At 39.9% G+C, this 20,428-nt stretch overlaps 3 protein-coding genes across 5 annotated transcripts in view; all 3 read left to right on the forward strand.

Annotated features, from left to right (window-relative positions):
• Window positions 1-11,841, forward strand: part of elk1 (ETS transcription factor ELK1) — a 49,239-nt gene extending 37,398 nt beyond the window's left edge. The window contains exon 9 of the mRNA XM_067394430.1: window positions 11,662-11,841. Within this exon, the coding sequence (XP_067250531.1) occupies window positions 11,662-11,697 (36 nt within the window). The 3' untranslated portion in view covers window positions 11,698-11,841. The remainder of the gene's footprint in view (window positions 1-11,661) is intronic.
• Window positions 11,747-16,204, forward strand: si:ch211-180f4.1 (uncharacterized protein LOC100144405 homolog). Its single transcript, XM_067394427.1, has one exon. The coding sequence runs from the start codon at window positions 11,747-11,749 to the stop codon at window positions 13,988-13,990; it is 2,244 nt and encodes a 747-aa protein (XP_067250528.1). The 3' UTR covers window positions 13,991-16,204.
• A 1,104-nt stretch (window positions 16,205-17,308) lies between these two features.
• The window catches only part of otud5a (OTU deubiquitinase 5a), a 31,783-nt gene continuing 28,663 nt past the window's right edge, over window positions 17,309-20,428 (forward strand). Inside the window, exon 1 of one of the 3 annotated variants that reach the window (XM_067394433.1) lies at window positions 17,309-18,896. In XM_067394433.1, the coding sequence (XP_067250534.1) occupies window positions 18,321-18,896 (576 nt within the window). In that variant the 5' untranslated portion in view covers window positions 17,309-18,320. The remainder of the gene's footprint in view (window positions 18,897-20,428) is intronic. The other 2 variants (XM_067394435.1, XM_067394436.1) reach the window with 2 other exon arrangements.

Below are 20,428 nucleotides of genomic sequence, written 5' to 3' on the forward strand. Positions count from 1 at the left end.
AAAATTTTAGATATGAATTGGCATGCTCAGTTCAATGCACAATAGCACACAACCCTGTTTAGTAAACGCTGACTCTTGCCAGAGATTGTTTATGTTAGTTTTACAGCCTCAAATAATGCCAGAACTTAACTTTACTCTGTAATATTTCATTAGAGACATTTAAACAGTGACTCATAAGTCTATTTTATGCACTCAGCCCACTCTCCCAGCAACAGTTCTCTGTCCTTTTTTTATACACCAGTAAGTGTATTCATGGACAGGTCTCTGCTGTATGGTGGGTGTATGTGGATGAGTTGTCTTCTGGGCCTTTACATTTAATGCTCAGTGTTTTTCACCCCCAGCAGCCCGGTGATAGGGCAAATAACTTAGTAGGCCCTACAATTGCATTTATTGGCATTAAAAAAAAGAGAAAGCTTTGAATTTTAAGTGTTTTTCTCTTGCAAAAATGCTTACACTGGCTTTTCTTTGATTCAGTATGCATGCCATTTAATTTCAGCGCTGCACTAGCTCCAGTGCACATTTTCAGCTTTTATTTGGGTCTCTTTACAGCTTTGGATGTTGCTATGATGAAATATATAGCGATACTGGTTCACGTCAACTTAAAGATCTAGTTCTGACTGTTATACATGTGCCACTGCTGGCAAAATAGACTTTTAATAAAATTTTGCTGTTTATGCTGTAGAAGTGCGAAAATTCTCCCAGTTTGCTATGGATACGCTTAAGGCTTGCCCACACTAAAAGATTTTAAAATCTTATCAGATTTTCAAAATGTGAGAGACCACATGTAATGTGACCAAGATAGCACACCACACACTAACAGATTTCATTCACAAACAGCCAGATTCCTGACTGTGAACACAGGAAATCGCGCAAAATCTCTTGTGGTCAAACATGACTTTAGAGTAAACAAACATGGGGGACGATGGGCGAGAAGAAATGATGATAATAGTGTTTGGACTGCTTTTTACAGAAAATTTGCAGGGAAAAAAGAAAAAGTTTTGTATGAAGTCATTATCATGCTTCCGTCAGCCTCGCTTTCTGATTGGCTATCATTTCGTTCCACGTGAACCCCATCATGAACTCCATCTAATTAGAGATTGCAATATTCTTGGCCGATTCCAATTTCCAATTTTTTTGTTAGTGTGACCTGCTGATACTGATTTTTGCCGATTTTCTTTATAATTGACAGCATGTACAAAAAAAAATCTACTTCAACACAAAGTTTATATTCATTTAAAAAGCACAAGTAAGAAATCAGTAATAAAATAAGAACAAATAAACAAATTGCAAACAACAGCATAAATAAATGCAATAGAATAAAGGAAGCTATGAAACTTTTAAGTTTTTCAGGTTAAGTAGGTTTTTATTCAGGTAAGAAATACTACAGAAATTAAAGTAATCAAATGTAAAATAACACTGGATAGTCTTCATTGTAAAAAATTAAATACAGATAAATGTTTACAATTAAAGTTATAAAACGTATTCTGTCAAGAGCAGAAAGTGATTTTGTTTGTCTCTTGTTCTTTGATTAACATGACAGGAATATTGGACTGCTGTTACTTTAAGAGATTATGCACGGATCCAATATTCTGTTACACAACATGCATTCTCTTTCTCAACATTCTATTCTCAACTCTATTTAACATTCCAAATCTGACTGTTTAACTGAATACTCACCAAGGCTGGCATTTTAACACAATTTTGAATGTATTTCACTCATTTTGGTACTTTGTGACTCACAAGCTGTTTGAGACTGAGAAGCAGCTTGTGCGCTCCACTTATATAGATCAGCGTGAAACTTGCAGGAATTACAAGCACAATTTAACCTGAGCAAATGAGTGAGAAAGAGGAGGCGGGTGTGTGTCACTTCGCCGTTGGAGAGAAGAGAGCGAGAACATGCAGCTTTATTGCCTGTACCACTGGTAACAAAACAGTCGGCTCAGAATTGCAAAGTCGTGATACTGACCGGTTGGTCAGCGATCTGGGATGATCGTTCGGGAAATCGTCTGATTCCGATTCCTGGCCGGTCGATCGGTGCATCTCTAAATCTAATGCGTGTGTGCGCTTTTGTCCTCTGAGTTCCCCACACAGAGGATTTCTGATCTTAAATATTCAACATGTTGGATATTTATGATTTGAGAATTGTGCATCCCTGACGTTCTTCCGAGCAGATTGGATCACTCTTAATACACATCACACCACAGGAAAATCTGATAAGATAATCTGTAGAACCATCAAGATAATCATGACTTTACCTAGGATTGTCGGAAGGGAAGAAACTGCGCCCAAAATCAGCCCGATTATCTTGTAGTGTGTTCGGTGCATTTAACAGATTTAAATTCTACCTTGGTTTAGTAGGAAATACTTTTTAGCAAACTTTTAGTGATAATGGTGTCGACTTTATTGTTCCCGGTACTTTCGGTTTCCAGTGAAGGATCCAGCATGTTGTAGGCAGCGGCACAGAAATATGGAGAGAAAATCTGAAAAACCTGTGTTTGTTGTCAACATTTCAAACACCAACACAGTGATTTAGCTCATGCATGGAAAAAACTGAAAGAAATCATTTGTTTCAAATCAGTGGTTTGGAGCGCCCCCCCAGTGGTGAACCATGGAAATATCGAAACGCTTATGACGTAACGAAGCCTCGTTTACTGAAATCACGTGATTTTGGCAGTTTGATGCTTGCTCTGAATCAATGATTCGAAACAAAAGATTCATAAAGCTTCGAAGCTTCATGAAGCAGTGTTTTGAAATCGACCATCACTAGATATTGTTGAATAAAGTCATTTATTTTTTTTTTTTGCACAAAAATTATTCTTGTCGCTTTATAACATTAATGTTGAACCACTGTAGTCACATGAACTGTTTTATATATGTCTTTAGTAGCTTTCTGGGCATCTGAAAGTGTTAATTATCTTGCTGGCATTGGAGGCCTCACTGAGCCTCGAATTTATCAAAAATATCTTCATTTGTGTTCCGAAGATGAACGAAGGTCTTGCGGGAGTGAAACGACATGAGTGTGACAAATGACAGAATTTTCATTTTTGGGTGAACTAACCCTTTAATAACCCTCTGTCGATCCGACTGTCCATGGGCGGGGATACAAAAATGCGGTCGTATAATCTGTAGTCTTCATGAAAGCCCTGGAGCTGTCAAAAGCAGATGATGCAAAACTCATTTATTTGGTGACAAATAAATGGGAATTTCTTGGTCCAAGTAACATGGAAAACGAGTTAACATTGTTCAACTACCAACATTGTAACAATACAAAGCGGGTTGAAAATCGGTGAAGTTACACTTTAAGTCATGTAAGTGTCTAAAAACTGTGCTATTAGTAGTGCCAAACTTAATTTTCTTAAACATGTTTTCTTAACACTCCACATCACATTACATCTCTTTTAAGTTTCATGCAGCACCAGACAGTTATTAGCCATAGTAGACTAGATTTATATTAGTTAAACAGTTTGTACAGTGCAGGTTATCCACTTGAACTGTCATGTTGATATTGCCAATTTATATTAGTGCATGAGAAGGTGATGAAGGGTCAGAAATTAGGTCACAAAGTGTTGACAAATTGTGACGGCCCATATGCATCTTTCCTTCACACCAATTAACAGCTGCTTTTTTCCATTTTTTTACCCAATAGTAAAAGGCAAGGATGAAAATTAAAGACCTGCCTGCAGTGCTCTCAATAATTAATAACCCATCCATGAATATTTCATCGGCTCCAATACGTTTGCAGATGTGAGGGGCTGTGTTCAGGCATGGCAAATAAAAAGAAAAGGAAAGTGTATTAAAGAGAGATCAGCCCCAAAGGGTTATCGGCTGCGCACCCTCCTAATCTCCAATCACCGCTGTACTACAGCACATCCACTGGGAACGACACCATTGTCTTGCTCTCCATTGTTGTACTTTACTCTGATGTATCATGTGTACATTTTCATATCATTACATTTTAATGGTTTGCAGTAGGAAGGCATTATTATGTTCTATGTACATTGCGGAGTGTGAAATGTAGGGCACCTTGTAAATACAACTGTCAGGACGCTTGTTTGTTTCCAACAAACATAATCACTTTCAAAAGCTCAAATGCGAAAATCTAGCAGCAGAACTTTTGCACCAGACTCGTGAACAGCTGGCTGGATAATCTCGCTTAAATTACAATCTGAGCCATTCATTCAGTGCACTTCACTTGGTCACTGAGCCGAGTGGCACAACTTTTTAGAATAAAGACAGTGAATCAAACAACATCTGTCCCACAATAGCGTTTATTGCCACCAAGTAAATTTTTTTGTATCATGAGGATGATATGCAGACACATGCAAAAATCATATATATATATATATATATATATATATATATATATATATATATATATATATATATATATATATATATATATATATATACACACTGTATATAATAATATAGTGCATATTTATTTTATAAAACCATTAGCATTACTATAAAATGCAACATATCTATGCTATTATTATATGCAGTAAATAATAGAATACATATTTTATTTTATTTTATTTTATTTTATTTTATTTTATTTTATTTTATTTTATTTTATTTTATTTTATTTTATTTTATTTTATTTTATTTTATTTTATTTTATTTTATTTTATTTTATTTTATTTTATTTTATTTTATTTTATTTTATGGTAACGATTATATCCTTCTTAACTGGATAGTTCCAAGAGTGTAAAGAGATTAATTTTTCTATCTATTTTAGTCTTTTACATTTTTGATTCCTTTAGAGTTTTATTACTGTAATCTCTCAAATGTGTATTTATATCCCAGATTCACTAACCCACTCAGGTGGTTCTCTCTGTCTCTCATTCATTCTTTCATTCAGATCTTTCCCGGCTCTCTCTCTCTCTCTTTCACTATGTCTGTATGTCCCATCACACACATATGCAAAAGGAAACCCCAAGGGTTGGTCCTTTTTGCTTCTTCCCGTCAGGTTGCCATGGCATCAGGCAAGGTGGCCCCATTTCCTGCCATGCAGAAGGGCCGGGGGGGTTACGTCCAGAATGACCGTCTCAGTGTCTAATGCGATCAGACAGGCGTGCGGAGTAGTGTCACACGCTACTGAGACTGAGACTCAGCAGATGTACTCACACACACAGAAACCTCTGCAGACACTGGGAAATACTCCACCTATCTTCATCGCTGAAGGTGATCTGATCTCTGCAGCAGCAGGATGGGCGGAAACAAGATGGCTTCTGCTTAAGATGATCTGTCTCCAGTCTGCTATAGGATCAGCACTTCTGAGAGTAGAGACATAGGAAAAAAATATCACTCTTTAAAAATCACACTTGCTTCTCTGAGACAGTAATGAGATTAAATAGATAGCAAAAAATGAGAATTTGCCTGTGATTTGTTGATTAAAAAGGTCATACTGAAATTTGCCATGATACAGAAGTGAGAAATCTCAATATGTACTTAAGATAAGAAAAAGATCTAATGATCTGAGCTGCAAGCTCTATACTCTTACTATATGTCAACTATCATCTTTCTGTCTTTTCCTCCCAAGAATTCTTCCCCAGATGCTATTAAAATGCACGAGTTGGCAGTATGAGAGTTTTAGCGCACAAAGAATAGAGAAACATTCTAGCCTTAGGCAAGAAATATACGCAAATATGCTAACGTAGATGTAAATGCTTGGCCAACGCATTGCTAGCATAATACTGGTCTCTTCTGAAAGTAGACACACTTGTTATTCTCAGCAGTGGTGTTAGTGTTAACTAAAACTATACATTACATTTTTTTCAGTAATTGAAATAAAGATTACAAAAACCTAAACTTAAAGAACATGAATATCTGAAAAAAATTGAACTGAAACTTAACAGCAATGGTATCATAAATTGTCACACTCAAATCATACAAAAAAAAATGTTTATACATATTATTTTCCCATTCAGGTTGACATTAGTTGCATGACTGGAAATAGCTGACAAGATGGCCACCAAGTAAACTGGCTCAAAGTGCTCCGCTGTCAAATACTTCTCAGATATTTTCTAAATGTGCACTTTTTGCAATACAATGATGTTTACCAAACACTTGACATGACAGATAACAAATATTGAATTATGATTGAGCAGGTATATGCTCAAAGATAAAGGTATCTTTATTACATTATAAAGCTCCTACAGTATACCTACATTTATGATGATATAAATGTAATAGAGGCTATCTAGTAAAGACTAGCGGTCTTCAGCGTCCTTGTTAGTGCACCTGCCTCCCATGCCGGAAACGCTGGTTTGAATCCCCCTTGGAGCAGTGCTAGTAAAACCGAAGGGGTTACATTGGTGCCATGACCCGGATAGGAGTGAGGATTTGGGGGGGGGGGGATGAGTGTAACGAAGGCTAACTAGTAAAGAGCTTTGCAGGTACACCTCACTCCCCTGGTCTCAAGAGGCGCAATAGTGACTGACACTGCGGTTTTTAGCATCCTTGTTAGTGCACCTGCTTCCCATGCCAGAAACGCTGGTTTGAATCCCTCTTGGAGCAGTGCTAGTAAAACTTAAGGGGTTATAATGAGTGAGTGAAATGAAGGCCAGCTAGTGAAGAGCTTTGAAGGTAAACCTCATTCCCCTGGTCTCAAGAGGCGCACTAGTGACTGACACTGCGGTTTTTAGCATCCTTGTTAGTGCACCTGCTTCCCATGCCAGAAATGCTGGTTTGAATCCCCCTTGGAGCAGTGCTAGTAAAACCGAAGGGGTTACATTGGTGCTGTGACCCGGATGGGAGTGAGAATTGGGGGGTGAGTGCAACGAAGGCCAGCTAGTAAAGAGCTTTGCAGGTAAACCTCATTCCCTTAGTCTCAAGAGGCGCACTGGTAATGGACGCTGAGGTTTTTAGCATCCTTGTTAGTGCACCTGCTTCCCATGCCGGAAACGCTGGATTGAATCCCCCTTGGAGCAGTGCTAGTAAAACCGAAGGGGTTACATTGGTGCCATGACCCGGATAGGAGTGAGGATTGGGGGGGGTGAGTGTAACGAAGGCTAACTAGTAAAGAGCTTTGCAGGTACACCTCACTCCCCTGGTCTCAAGAGGCGCAATAGTGACTGACACTGCGGTTTTTAGCATCCTTGTCAGTGCACCTGCTTCCCATGCCAGAAACGCTGGTTTGAATCCCTCTTGGAGCAGTGCTAGTAAAACTTAAGGGGTTATAATGAGTGAGTGAAATGAAGGCCAGCTAGTGAAGAGCTTTGAAGGTAAACCTCATTCCCCTGGTCTCAAGAGGCGCACTAGTGACTGACACTGCGGTTTTTAGCATCCTTGTTAGTGCACCTGCTTCCCATGCCAGAAATGCTGGTTTGAATCCCCCTTGGAGCAGTGCTAGTAAAACCGAAGGGGTTACATTGGTGCCGTGACCCAGATGGGAGTGAGAATTGGGGGGTGAGTGCAACGAAGGCCAGCTAGTAAAGAGCTTTGCAGGTAAACCTCATTCCCTTAGTCTCAAGAGGCGCACTGGTAATGGACGCTGAGGTTTTTAGCATCCTTGTTAGTGCACCTGCTTCCCATGCCAGAAACGCTGGTTTGAATCCCCCTTGGAGCAGTGCTAGTAAAACTTAAGGGGTTATAATGAGTGAGTGAAATGAAGGCCAGCTAGTGAAGAGCTTTGCAGGTAAACCTCACTCCCCTGGTCTCAAGAGGTGCACTAGTGACTGATGCTGAGGTTTTTAGCATCCTTGTTAGTGCACCTGCTTCCCATGCCAGAAATATTGGTTTGAATCCCCCTTGGAGCAGTGCTAGTAAAACCAAAGGGGTTACATTGGTGCCGTGACCCGGATAGGAGTGAGGATTGGGGGGGTGAGTGTAACGAAGGCTAACTAGTAAAGAGCTTTGCAGGTAAACCTCACTCCCCTGGTCTCAAGAGGCGCAATAGTGACTGACACTGCGGTTTTCAGCATCCTTGTTAGTGCACCTGCTTCCCATGCCAGAAACGCTGGTTTGAATCCCCCTTGGAGCAGTGATAGGAAAACTTAAGGGGTTATAATGAGTGAGTGAAATGAAGGCCAGCTAGTGAAGAGCTTTGCAGGTAAACCTCACTCCCCTGGTCCCAAGAGGTGCACTAGTGACTGATGCTGAGGTTTTTAGCATCCTTGTAGCGCACCTGCTCCTCATGCCAGAAACGCCGGTTCAAATCCCACTTTGAGCTTTGTGAGTAGAACTATGGGGGTTACATTGGTGTAACCGTGACCTGGATGGGAGTGAGGATTGGGGAGGTGAGTAAAACGAAAGCTAGCTAATAAAGGGATTTGCAGGTAAACCTCACTCCCCTGGTCTCAAGAGGTGCACTAGTGACTGACTCTGTTTTTTTTAGCATCCTTGTTAGCACTCCCACCTCCCACGCCGGGAGAGATGGTTCTAATCCCACAAGGAGCAGTGTCAGTAGAACCGGAGTGGTTACATAAAGTTGTTAAACGTACATTAGTAGTAAATGTAAATACATGTAAACAAACAGACCGTGTTACTGTGACAGTAACAAACCTCAGTACTCAAGGGAGCAATAGTTACCTTAATTTGTCTGTGCCATTAAACCAGGTGTTTTATTGGTCAGATAACCGCAATAAACATGTTTGTGTGATATAACTTGCTCAGCATGATTCTCCTGAGAGTAGTTGACCTGAAAGAGAAAACAGTTTATGCTAATATCAGCTATAGCACCCCTCACTGGGCTTTTCATATTGTTGCTAAAAGCGTTTGCTTTCACATACTATATTTCAGGCTTTATTCAAAAGGGTATTTTGTGTCATTAGGGATTTAGAGATCTCAAATGCCATCATGATTCCTAGTAGCTTTGTTTCCAAAGAAACAGAACAGGTTGTACGTGTGTAGTAGAAGTGACTCTAGTGTTGTCAAAATCTGATCTGTCCTACCTGAACTGCCTAGGATGCTTGACGACAATTCGATAACAACCTAATGCAAGAGATTGCATGAAATGTTTTGGACTTTTATGCACCGATATGTTGTGACAGTACAAGTCTTTGAGGTACATCAGACGATTGAGGCTCTTTGCAGCAAAGAGGGACACACCCCATCCGTCTGTCTGTCCCCTCCCCCGTCTCATCTTGTCCCTCTTCAACACACCTCTCAGGGGAGTTAATTTGTGTTCGACGCATGAAAAGATCAGAGTGTGGAGGGGGGTGATTGAGGGCGGGTAATTTTTTTCCATCTTGTTTTCATTTCCAGAGCCAGTGCAGTTTGAGCATCATGTCCATGTTCTGTCTTTGTTCTGAGAATTTTGAACAGGCCTATCGTTGCAATCAAGAGCACTTTCCACAGACTGAGCAGATTAAACGACCCCAAGACTCAGCGGAATAGGCAGCTCATGTCTCTGTGTGAAAAGTGTTGGATTTGCTTGTTTTACTGCCGCCCGCCACACATGGATTTGTCTACCACGGTGTGCTATTAAAAGCACACAATCTAAAGTCAGATCACTCTGAGGTTTATTACATTCATTAATGAAAAGCTTTTTCATATAATGAAAGTACCATGGTTTTACAATGGTGTTTTCTGAACTTCTTGGAGTGTAAAAAGCATGGTATATGAATATGGGCGCCTAACCCTACATGGTATTTGTCAAAGTATAGGACACATGGTATTATTATCATAGTAAATATCATGGTACTTTTTTTGGTATTATGAAAGAACGCTTCATTGCCATGGTTTCACCACTGTACATTTTTGTAACGGTCAGATGAGCAGTAAGGAAAACAGATGTTCAGTATTGAATCATGTAGAAGCACATAAAACCCTGTGCTCTCCTAGTTAGTGTCTTATTTTGCATATGACATAAGAGTAAGGGAAGTTGCACTTGATTGCATCACTGGGTCTATTCTAATGTGCAACCAGGATGTGTGGTTTGTGAGAGACAAAACTTTGTTCCTCTCACTGACGTGCTTTGAACAAAGTTGTTGCTACATTTTGCGCGCAATATAAGTGTCACTTTCCATCCGCTCAGTGCTCCATCATTTATCGGCTCTCATTTGAAATGTGTCATATCAGCTGATGTTTCTTCAGGACCCACATTTTACATGTGATATCAAGTGCTGACCCAAAACAGTACAAAAAATACTTTATCATAAAGAGTAGCAAAAAATATATTTTAAATTGTGACATTTATTAAAGGTAGAGTTCACCCAAAAATGAAAATTCTGTCATCATTTACTCCCCCTCACGTTGTTTCAAACCTGTATAAATTTCTTTGTTCTGCTGTGCACAAAAGAAGGTATTTGGAAGAATGTTTGTAACCAAGCAGATCTCGCCCCCCAATGACTAACATAGTAGGAAAAAAATACTATGGCAGTCAATGGGGGAGCGAGATCTGCTTTACTATTTAAAGTACAGTATTTGCATCAACAGACTGTATAGTCTTCACATCAACAACAAAAGATATGGGAATTGTTGTCCCATATCTGTCTACCTTATTTTTTTTGCTATCCTAACTATACACAGTTATATGGAGAATTACATTTTATTATTTGAATTTCTCTGTTCCCATCAGTAACCTTTGACCCACCAGTTGAGAACCACTGTCACGACTCTTCTAAAGTCAGGCAGTGTTGCCGTTTGTTCTAATTAATGCTGCTGATATTCATCTTCAATTACAAATTTGTGAAAACATATGGTAGGACCTTTAGATTTTCGTGTCTGTGTGAGTCATGCTGTAAAACCTATTAACAGCTCACAGTATTCAGTTCTTCTCTCGCGCCTCCTGCCAGTTAAATTCAGCTCATTAGCACAGAGCGGCAATCAGGGGAGCAATGCATCACAGACCCTGGCATAGTGGGAGATCAAACGGTAGCCCATCACCAAAGGCTCCTGTTTGAACTTATGACGTTGAAAAAAGACAAAGACAAATGCCATGTTGCATTGTTGTTTGTAGGTTATTTTCCCTCCAAATGTCTTGGTTTGAATTGCAGAAGACTGAATATGTGTGGTAAGCAAATTCAAAAAGTAGCCAAAATGCTTGAGGCTAAAACATGCTCTTGAGATCTCAAATGCCCCTAGCCTGGATATATTTTGTCCATTGGATGTTTAGAGTGTGATAAAGTGCTTGGAATCTGTTTTATTGCATTGGTGTTCATTTTGCCTTTCCTCCCATACAGTTACAGCCCCTCTGAGAGCAGTTACACTCAATGGTTACAAGATCGTGCAATTCTTCCAGGCGCACTTACATTTATGGGAAGATGGTATTGAGATGTACGGTGGAGCACACCCAGGCTTTGATGTGTGGCTCCTTTCATGTGTTTGTTGGAGCCTGCATTTGGCAGGTGTATTTTTGCATGCAGGCTGGAATAATGCTGCACGCTCACTGACAATTGCTCTCTGGTTGACTAGAATGAGAGATGACTGAAAAATCAATTATCAGAGGGATCTCTGAGCACTGGCAGGGGAACGAAGTGTAGAATATTAGAAATGTCAATTCTGGATATTTACTCATTGCACAAAATGATGCTTTGATTTGTTTGTGATCTTAAGTAGAGCAGAAATTGCAGTCTTTATGTTTAATATTCCTTCAGCACGTACTGCAACTGATGCTAATAAATATCACATCTAAAGTTGCTGTTAATGTCATTTGCACTCAGCTGACATCATGTAATCTGCATGATTTATATGTCTTCTTTCTTTTTCATTTTGCAGGGCTGGATGAGAAAATTCCTGTCTTCCATTTCGTAGAAATCTTCCCTCCAACTGTCAACTACTTACTGGGCACAGCACTCTAGAGATGCTCAATATGGAGAGAACTGCCATTTCCACTTCACTGCTCACAGTCTGTTTCATGTTGGCTGCGTGTCGCTGCTCCCTTGCGATTCCCTTCTGCCCTGCCCAATGTGTCTGCGAGACCCGCCCATGGTACACGCCTCAGTCGGTCTACCATCAGGCCAAGACTGTTGACTGCAACGAACTCCATTTGAGCAGAATCCCGTGGAATATTTCAGTTGATACTCAGGTGCTGCTTCTTCAGAGCAACAATATCTCCAGGGTAACCACAGAACTACAGAGCTTGGTCAACCTCACGGAACTGGATCTCTCCCAGAACCACTTCTCACAAATCCAAGATGTTGGCTTGAGTAACCTAACCCAACTGGTCACACTCTACCTTGAGGAAAACCAAATTAAAGAACTGCCTGATATGTGTCTAAAAGACCTAGTAAGCTTAGAGGAGCTTTACATTAATCATAATCAGATCTCTTCTATTGGTCCTAATGCCTTTTCAGGCTTGGGGAACCTGTTGAGGCTTCACCTTAACTCCAACAAGCTTGTGGCGATAGACAGCCATTGGTTTGAGTCCTTACCCAACCTTGAGATCTTAATGATAGGGGAAAACCCCATTCTTGGGCTGCAAGATATGAACTTCCACCCCCTCTCCAAATTGCACAGTCTGGTTCTTGCAGGAATGGGGCTCAGGGAAATACCTGAGGGTGCTTTCCAGGGATTAGAGTATCTTGAGAGTCTCTCTTTCTTCGATAACAAGCTCACGGCTGTGCCAAAGAAAGCCCTGCGTGTTCTACCGAGCCTCAAGTTTCTTGACCTTAACAAGAATCCTATCGTCCGTATACAGGAGGGTGACTTCAGAGACTTTCCCCACTTAGAGGAACTCAGTCTGAACAACATGGATGAACTTGTGGCGGTGGAGAAGGGCGCATTCTCAAACTTACCACAAATGGCCAAATTGGAGCTCTACAACAACCCTCACCTGTTCTTTATAGACCGAGCCGCTTTCCTGAAAATGCGTGGCTTGCGCACCTTACTGATCCACAATAATGACCTCACTCTTTTGCCCCATGATATTTTATCCGCTTTCCCCAGTCTGGATGAAATCAGTCTTCATAGCAACCCACTCAGGTGTGATTGTATTGCCAATTGGGGGCCCGTCCTGGGTAACCAATCGAGCCTCAAAGTTCTGGAGCCCCAAATAACTCTTTGTGCCTCGCCACCGCATCTTGTCGGCCAGTCCCTTCAGGAAGTGGTGTCTGCAAGTTGGAATGGGGCAAGCAATACCTGCCTGCCTCTGATTTCCCAGCATGCCTTCCCTCCACTGCTCAATGTCACCTTAGGACAGCTTCTAACACTCAACTGCTGGGCCGTGGCAGATCCAGCACCTCAGTTTTACTGGGTGACACCCACAGGTGACAAAGTCACTTCTGAAGCTGTTTCCCCATCCTCAAATGAGGGAGGAGGAATGACAAAGAAGCACCGTATGCAAGAACAAGGTGCTCTAGAGATCCCACATGTTGAACCCGAGGATGCTGGTCTCTACACATGTGTTGCTTGGAATGCAGAGGGAGCCGACACCCGAAGTGTCTCGGTGTACGTGGATAGGAGCAACTGGCATGGTGGACGCTCTATTGGAGGTCATCATGGGGTGGTGAATACCACTGGATCCTTGGTAATCCTGGCAAAAATTGTCCATGCCCAGTCTGTGGTGCTCGAATGGAAGGTGCACCCATCTGCTGTCTCTTCTAACCATGAGATGGCACAACCCAAGTGGCTCAGCGCTACAGTAAAGATCGACAACCCGCAGATCAGCTACACCGCAATGGTCCCCGTAGATGTCCAAGAGTACAACCTTACACACCTACTACCTTCAACGGAGTACCAGGTTTGCCTGACCATGGCTGGCACCGAGCAGACCCAGCACTCTTGTATCAACGTGACCACCAAAGAAGCCAGCTTTGCCGTGGAGATGGTAGCCCAGCCGGCCAATGTAGCCCTGGCAGCGGTCATGGGCTCAATGTTCGCTATCTGCATCATGGCTCTGTTGGTATTCTATATGGGACGGCGCATGAAACAGAAATCTTGTCATCACTCTCTTAAGAAGTACATGCAGCACACCACCTCAATTCCCCTGAACGAACTCTACCCACCGCTTATTAACCTCTGGGAGAATGAGACGGAAAAAGAGAAAGAGGGCACTGCTGACCCTCAAAACTCACAGATAGACACTTCAAAAACCTACATGTGGTAGCTGCACAACAGAAAGTAGACAGAAGAGACATTTTAAACAGTATATGTACTGTGTTGTACATATATGACAAGTATGTGTTATTGATTTGTCATTGTGAAAGATATATGTATTTTTAGATTGTACCCTTCAATGCCAAGCACACTTGGTTGCAGTTGTGATTTGTTAGATGACCAACAGACGTGGGCAGCAAAACACATTTTATGCTTTTGCATTGCATTGTATTTTCTGAGACTAATTCAACGTTAAGCATGCCAATGTGTTAATAAATCTTATAATTTATTCATTCTATATCAGCACTAAGCAAGCTAATACACTACTAACACAGATCAACACTATTTATATCGCCTCGCACATATCAGATGCAGTCACATGACATCAGATTCACAGGTTCTGGAGTTTTTGCATGGAAGTTTGCATGATATTTTGGTGCTAACAGGGTGAGTTCTTTCCTAGTTTTCTCACTTCTAAAAATACACCGGTGTGAGAAGGTGACATAAGCGTGCTCATTGCTCTCATTTGTCTTCAGCTCGTCACATTTTATCACCTGCATTGTAAGGAAAATAAAACCTGCCAGGTGCTATGAAGTTGCAAACTAATTAGCTGTCATATGTAATTAATATCTGGAACACAACTGCGCAGCTGTGCTTATTTATTCTTGCATTGTAAAATAACTATTTATTGAAGAGTGTGTGAAAATGGCTGTGTTTATTAGCACTGACTGAAAATGTATTTCATAATTGATAGAAAAAAATCATTAGGCTATAACGATTATGTGTTTCAAATGCGTGACATTTACTAGCAGACATTCACCATTGCTGACAATGATGGGGCCGTTCTGTGCTTTTTGCACCTCATCATGCGCTTGGCGTTTTGATTACTGAGAGATTGCTTCAGTTCTCAGTTAAATGTGTTGCCAAACTCAATATTCACACAATTCAGTCTTAGTGTGATATATTAGGTAACAAGTGTGTGTGGAGAATGAGAATTGAAAACAAATCAATGTTTTTTTTCTCCTCACATAGATGAATTAACCTTTAAAATGGACATCACCCTGAAAACTATATTCAGTTTATTTTGTTTTGACATGTTTAAACCTGTGAGATTTGTGCACAATCCTGCATCATATTGATCAATACAAATGTTATGCAAGACACATGCTCATTTATCTCATGTATCAGCAACATCCATCCAGATATTAATCTAACCAAATCAAATTTTGATCTATCAAGTGTCCTAAAAGGGTCTAACTTTAAAGGTGCACTCAGTAATTTACCATCATTAAGAACGATGTAACCCTAAAATAATTTAGACAACAGAATACTCCAGTCTTGTCCAGTCTAATAAAAGCTTTTTCATGGACAACCATATCACCAGATATAATACTGATCACTTTATTGCAGATATCTATTATCTGACACTTTCAATCACAGAATTAATTTATTGTGGCTGACTGTGAATAGTGCATTTCTATGATAGCATTTCAAACCGAAAACGTTAGCTTTAGCATGATGCTACATTTTTTTTTTTAGCATGATGCTACATTCACATTGCTAATTGTCAGTGTAATGCAAGTCCAAGAAGATTGTCAGTGCAACATAAAAAAAAAAAATTACTGAGTGCACTTTTGCTATGTAGTATTTGAACCAAAGATGAGACACATATTTAATAGTTCTCTCATCACTGTCATCAGTCAATGAGATGTCATGGTATATTTAGCTCTATCATAAATAATAATAAATATAAATATATTATCTTTTTAACATCTGTTGATTTCTTGCTCAGTTTTTGAGCTGTTTATTGTAATTGTTATTTTTTTGTATTTTATGCTGAATTTTTTATTTTATGTTTCAAGGGGATAGAAAATGCACTCAATTTCATATGTACAACGTCTAGAATTGACATGTTAGCAGTCAGTTCTGGTATGAAATGTTGTTCATACACATGTCACATGATTTTAAGATGTTCTTTCATCACTGACTGTAAATCACATTGTGTGTTATTACTGGCAGAAGAGCAGAGAAAATGTCACCTTAGATTAAGCATTAAATGTATCATTACAGCTCTGCCCTCTAGTGGTGGAGGACACTCATGACGTCTTACACGATTTGCTGTATCTCAGTGAATAGCAGGGTATTTTGTAATAGAGGAATATTATTGTTATATTTCAATTAAGTCAACAATAATGGTTTTACACTGTTAAGACGTGTTGTGACGTCCATGCGCAGTAGTTCAGGAGAAATGACTGTCTGAAGAAACATTTGAGAGAAATAAACACAAACAATATCACTACAACTATTGGCTACTGCTTCTCTTTATTGTTTTTCCTCGAGGTTTATGTGTCTAACACTGTTTGAGTATCAGTGTATTATTTTTAACTTTTAAATAGCTTCCCCTTTAGACTTTTTAGCCTGAAAAGTTTCCCCCTAAAAATGAGCAAACTTTTGTGACAAAGTGCCATTTTAATTTAAAGGCACAATATGTAATTTTCACCACTAGAGGTCGCTTATTCAAAACAAAGGCTTAGCTTGATGATGCCTTGATTTTGTGGAATCATGGGAGGTGTTGTCTTCACGTCTACAGCTGGTGGAAATGAATCGAGATGGGACGCGGGCAGAAATCATGTTCATGGATGAGATTATTAACGTTACTGTAGTATGCAGCGGAGCAGGACCGAGTGATGTGGGAGCAGAAACGAAGCCACTGGAGAGATTGTTAATGAGAAACAAGCACGACACACGTCTTGAGAGCAGTTTAGCTTTTATTAAGCTGCAGTCATCGCTTCTGCTTCATTCGGTCAAGCGTATGTAGGGTAACACAGTGCTGTTTTATTATATTAAAAACATTTGTGTGTTGAAAGTTGTTATAGCGCTACTCTGCGTTCACTCGGCGGCTGCTATGAGACACTTATTGCACACTGCAGTAAGCTAGATTGATATTAGTCATGGTAAACCATGGCACTCGCGGTAAATCAAGAAAACGAGATTTAAACAATAAGACGTACTGTGTTGAGCTATATAACATGATTAGTTTGTCAATGAATGTATCCAAACAGTTGCTCACCAGTCCAATAAAACACATTATATATTAAAGCGTATTTAGTATTTCCATGTTTTCTACAAAATAAAACCGAGGCTAACATGGGTATGATATCATTGATATTTTAATCCAAAAATCTTGCATATTATGCCTTTAATATTAATTGTTACACAATTTTTTCAATGTGAAAATTAACAACATTTCATAGTTGCACCCTGATGATCAATATTACCCCAGCATAACAATATTTAAGAAGCTTTTATTTTCATGAAATGGATTTTAAACTTTTCAAATGCTAAGTTATAAGTTATAAACCAAGACATCCACCCAGATATTTATGTAATACATTTTTTATGTATAAAAAATTACATTTTGATATACTGAGAAGTATTTTTGAAGGGTTTACATTTATTGAAGGTTTTATTGCCTTCTACAACTCTTTCTGTATATAATTGTAGAATGTCCTCTCTATTCTATTCTATTCTATTCTATTCTATTCTATTCTAAAGCATTGTTAAAACATATCATTACAAAATCAAGAATCATAGTTTGTCTAATTAGTCTAATTAATCAGGATTTTTTAAAATGCTTTTCTATATAAAGTATGGTATGCTACTTTAAACCAGGTTGAGGAGGTATGATAAGATATAAGGTATGTAAAAAATAAAGCTATAAATTCATAAACACGCTTTTGCAGTAAAATGATATACAGTGTGAAACATGATTTGGGTTACTATACCCATTTTAACTGTTTACATGACTATCATGTCAAATCACATTTTTTAAAGATAATAGATATGAAGACAAAGGGTATTTGGCACTTTATGCTTGTTTTGCTATCCAAGAGTGATCTGAATTCCACTGTCACCAGTTTATTAAGATTTAAAAAGTTCATAAACATTCATAATCAACAGATTATATAGTCCATAGGTGGACTCTAGTTACTGGACCATAAAGTGCTGACCAGCAAACAAAATACATGAATGTATGAATGAACAATTCAACTGACAGCTTCTGAAGCACAGCACAGGAGAGGCGGAACAGCGGCGAGACGGAAATGACGTGACGGTGGCGTCAGCTGTATGTTGATGTTGTGTGGCAACAGTAGGACAGAGGGACGGAAGACGGTTTGTTTTTGTTCTGTTATCCGCTGTTTTTACCCTCAAAACCACCTCTTGTTGAATTAAATTCGCTCCGGGGTGAAAGGAGCAAACATTACGACCCAAAAGACACTCAAGTTTAAATGTTAAAACGCGTTTGGAGTCGTTAAAACGGACACCCTCCCTGAACGGTCATGACGATCCTGCCGAAGAAGAAGCCGAACTCGTCGGTCGGTGTGTCTGATCACCCCGACGACCCCGACCGCCGGACCGGCTCCGACCCGCATCAGCACCAGCACTCCCACGGGGTCCGGACGGGTGCGAGGCCCCGCGCTTCCCCGCCACCTTGGTCGTATCAAGCCGCTCCGCCGACGTCCAGAGAGGACAGGCGAACTGAATCCAGCTCCCGGCCGCAGCAGGCCTCTCCTCCGCCGGTGGGCGCCGGGTCTCCGGTTGGCCCGGGGGATGCGGCAGGGATGGCGTGTGTGTCCGGGGGTCGGGCTGAGTTGTCAGGTGGGGTGGGCTGTGGAGGTGGGATGGGAGGGTGCTGCTCGGGGCCTGGGCTCAGTAAGAGGAGGAGACAGGCGACCTGCTCCGGTGGGGTGGCCGGTGGAGGGACCGGACCCGGGGCGACAGGGGGAGGAGGCGGTGGTGGTGGAGGAGGAGGGGGTCCCAGTCCCGAGCAGGAAGAAGGAGCCGGGTATAACAGTGAGGATGAGTATGAGAATGCTTCCAGACTACAGTCAGAGGATCCAGCGACTGTTGAACAGGTATGTGGATGGATGATGTCACCTAATGCTGGGAACCATTGACATGCTGCTTTTTATTTAAATGTGTGACACGTGGTCTGACAATGTTTAGACGCAGGTGTATAGACAGTAGTTATAGATAGATAGATAGATAGATAGACAGACAGACAAACTGTCAAATAGAGACTGACAGCAAGGCAGATAGACTGTCAAATAGATATACAGACAGTTAGATAGATAGATAGATAGATAGATAGATAGATAGATAGATAGATAGATAGATAGATAGATAATCAGATAGGCAGACAGACACATTGATACAGATATTGATTGTATAAATCAAGATACATAAAGATTCTGAAATACTTATTGCCAGTTTTATAAGCATTATTTTCTTGTGTCTCAGTAAAAGGATGTTCTACATGTTTTCTATTAAGACTGCACTCAATATGCATGGTATTGAGGATGCAGTGGTTTGACTTGGCAGGAAACAAGTGTTTTTAAAATGATAAAAATTGCCCGAGTAAATAAAGGTCCAGACTGAGGCACAGCTGTGCTGAGCTCCCTCTCCTCTGATCTTTAGAAGAGGGAGTGAAATCTTTAAAGTCAACATGAAATTACAATTGAGCCTATTTAATTTCTCTTTTATTTTTACTCATAAATGCATGATATTGTAAAGCAAAATTCCCAGTGATTAAAATCAAGGCCTGTCCTACATTTTCTTATTCAAATCCTGTTTTACTCAGAAATATGTTCATTACGGAAGGAAAACGGGTTGCAGTTGTTGACTTTAAATTTAATAGGATGAATATCTTCATAAACACTTTTTGCTGTAAAATGATATAGTGTGAAACATGATTAGATTTTTCTACGCATTTTAACTGTTGTTTCCAAGACTATCACATGCCATTCTTGCAATTTCAACAAACTCTCATGTTAGATTTAGAATATAGATATTCATAATGGTTGTTTTTGATCTGAGCAGACCTCAAATGCTTTTGAAAACAGTTGTTTTAATGTTTTTGTTGGAAACCATGATGCATTTATTTCAGAATTCTTTGATGAATAGAAATTTCAAAAGAACTGCATTTATTTGAAATAGAAATCTTTTGTATTATAAATGTCTTTACTGTCACTTTTTAATTAATTTAATGCATCCTTGCTGAAAAGTTAATTTCTTTAAAAAGAAATATAGTTTTGTTATACAATACGAACTATAAACAGTCATACCTCAAATGATAATTTAGAAGCTGTTGTGTGTTTTAATTATAAGACACTAAAAAGACCTTATTTTATTTATAAATCTAAAACTGCTGTTCTAAGAAATTCTAGAGGTGAACCGATGGTTCAGATGCTAATTCTCTTCTGGTTTTCAGGACTACAGTCTAAACTGGGTTGCGTTTTCCTAAAGCATCATAAGCCTAAGTAGATCGTAGAGACCAGTGGTGTAATCATTTCTACGATCTACAATGATTTTGATGCTTTTGAGAAACGCAGGCCAGATCTGTTGTGTAGCCCTGATTTACCTGTGACTCATATATCTGAACCCCACT

The sequence above is a fragment of the Chanodichthys erythropterus genome, chromosome 9, assembly GCF_024489055.1.
Source record: "Chanodichthys erythropterus isolate Z2021 chromosome 9, ASM2448905v1, whole genome shotgun sequence".
NCBI lineage: Eukaryota > Metazoa > Chordata > Actinopteri > Cypriniformes > Xenocyprididae > Chanodichthys > Chanodichthys erythropterus.

Bases quoted from the DNA above. Each gene is read 5' to 3' on its own strand.
- si:ch211-180f4.1 (XM_067394427.1), top strand. From the start codon at position 11,747: ATGCTCAATATGGAGAGAACTGCCATTTCCACTTCACTGCTCACAGTC.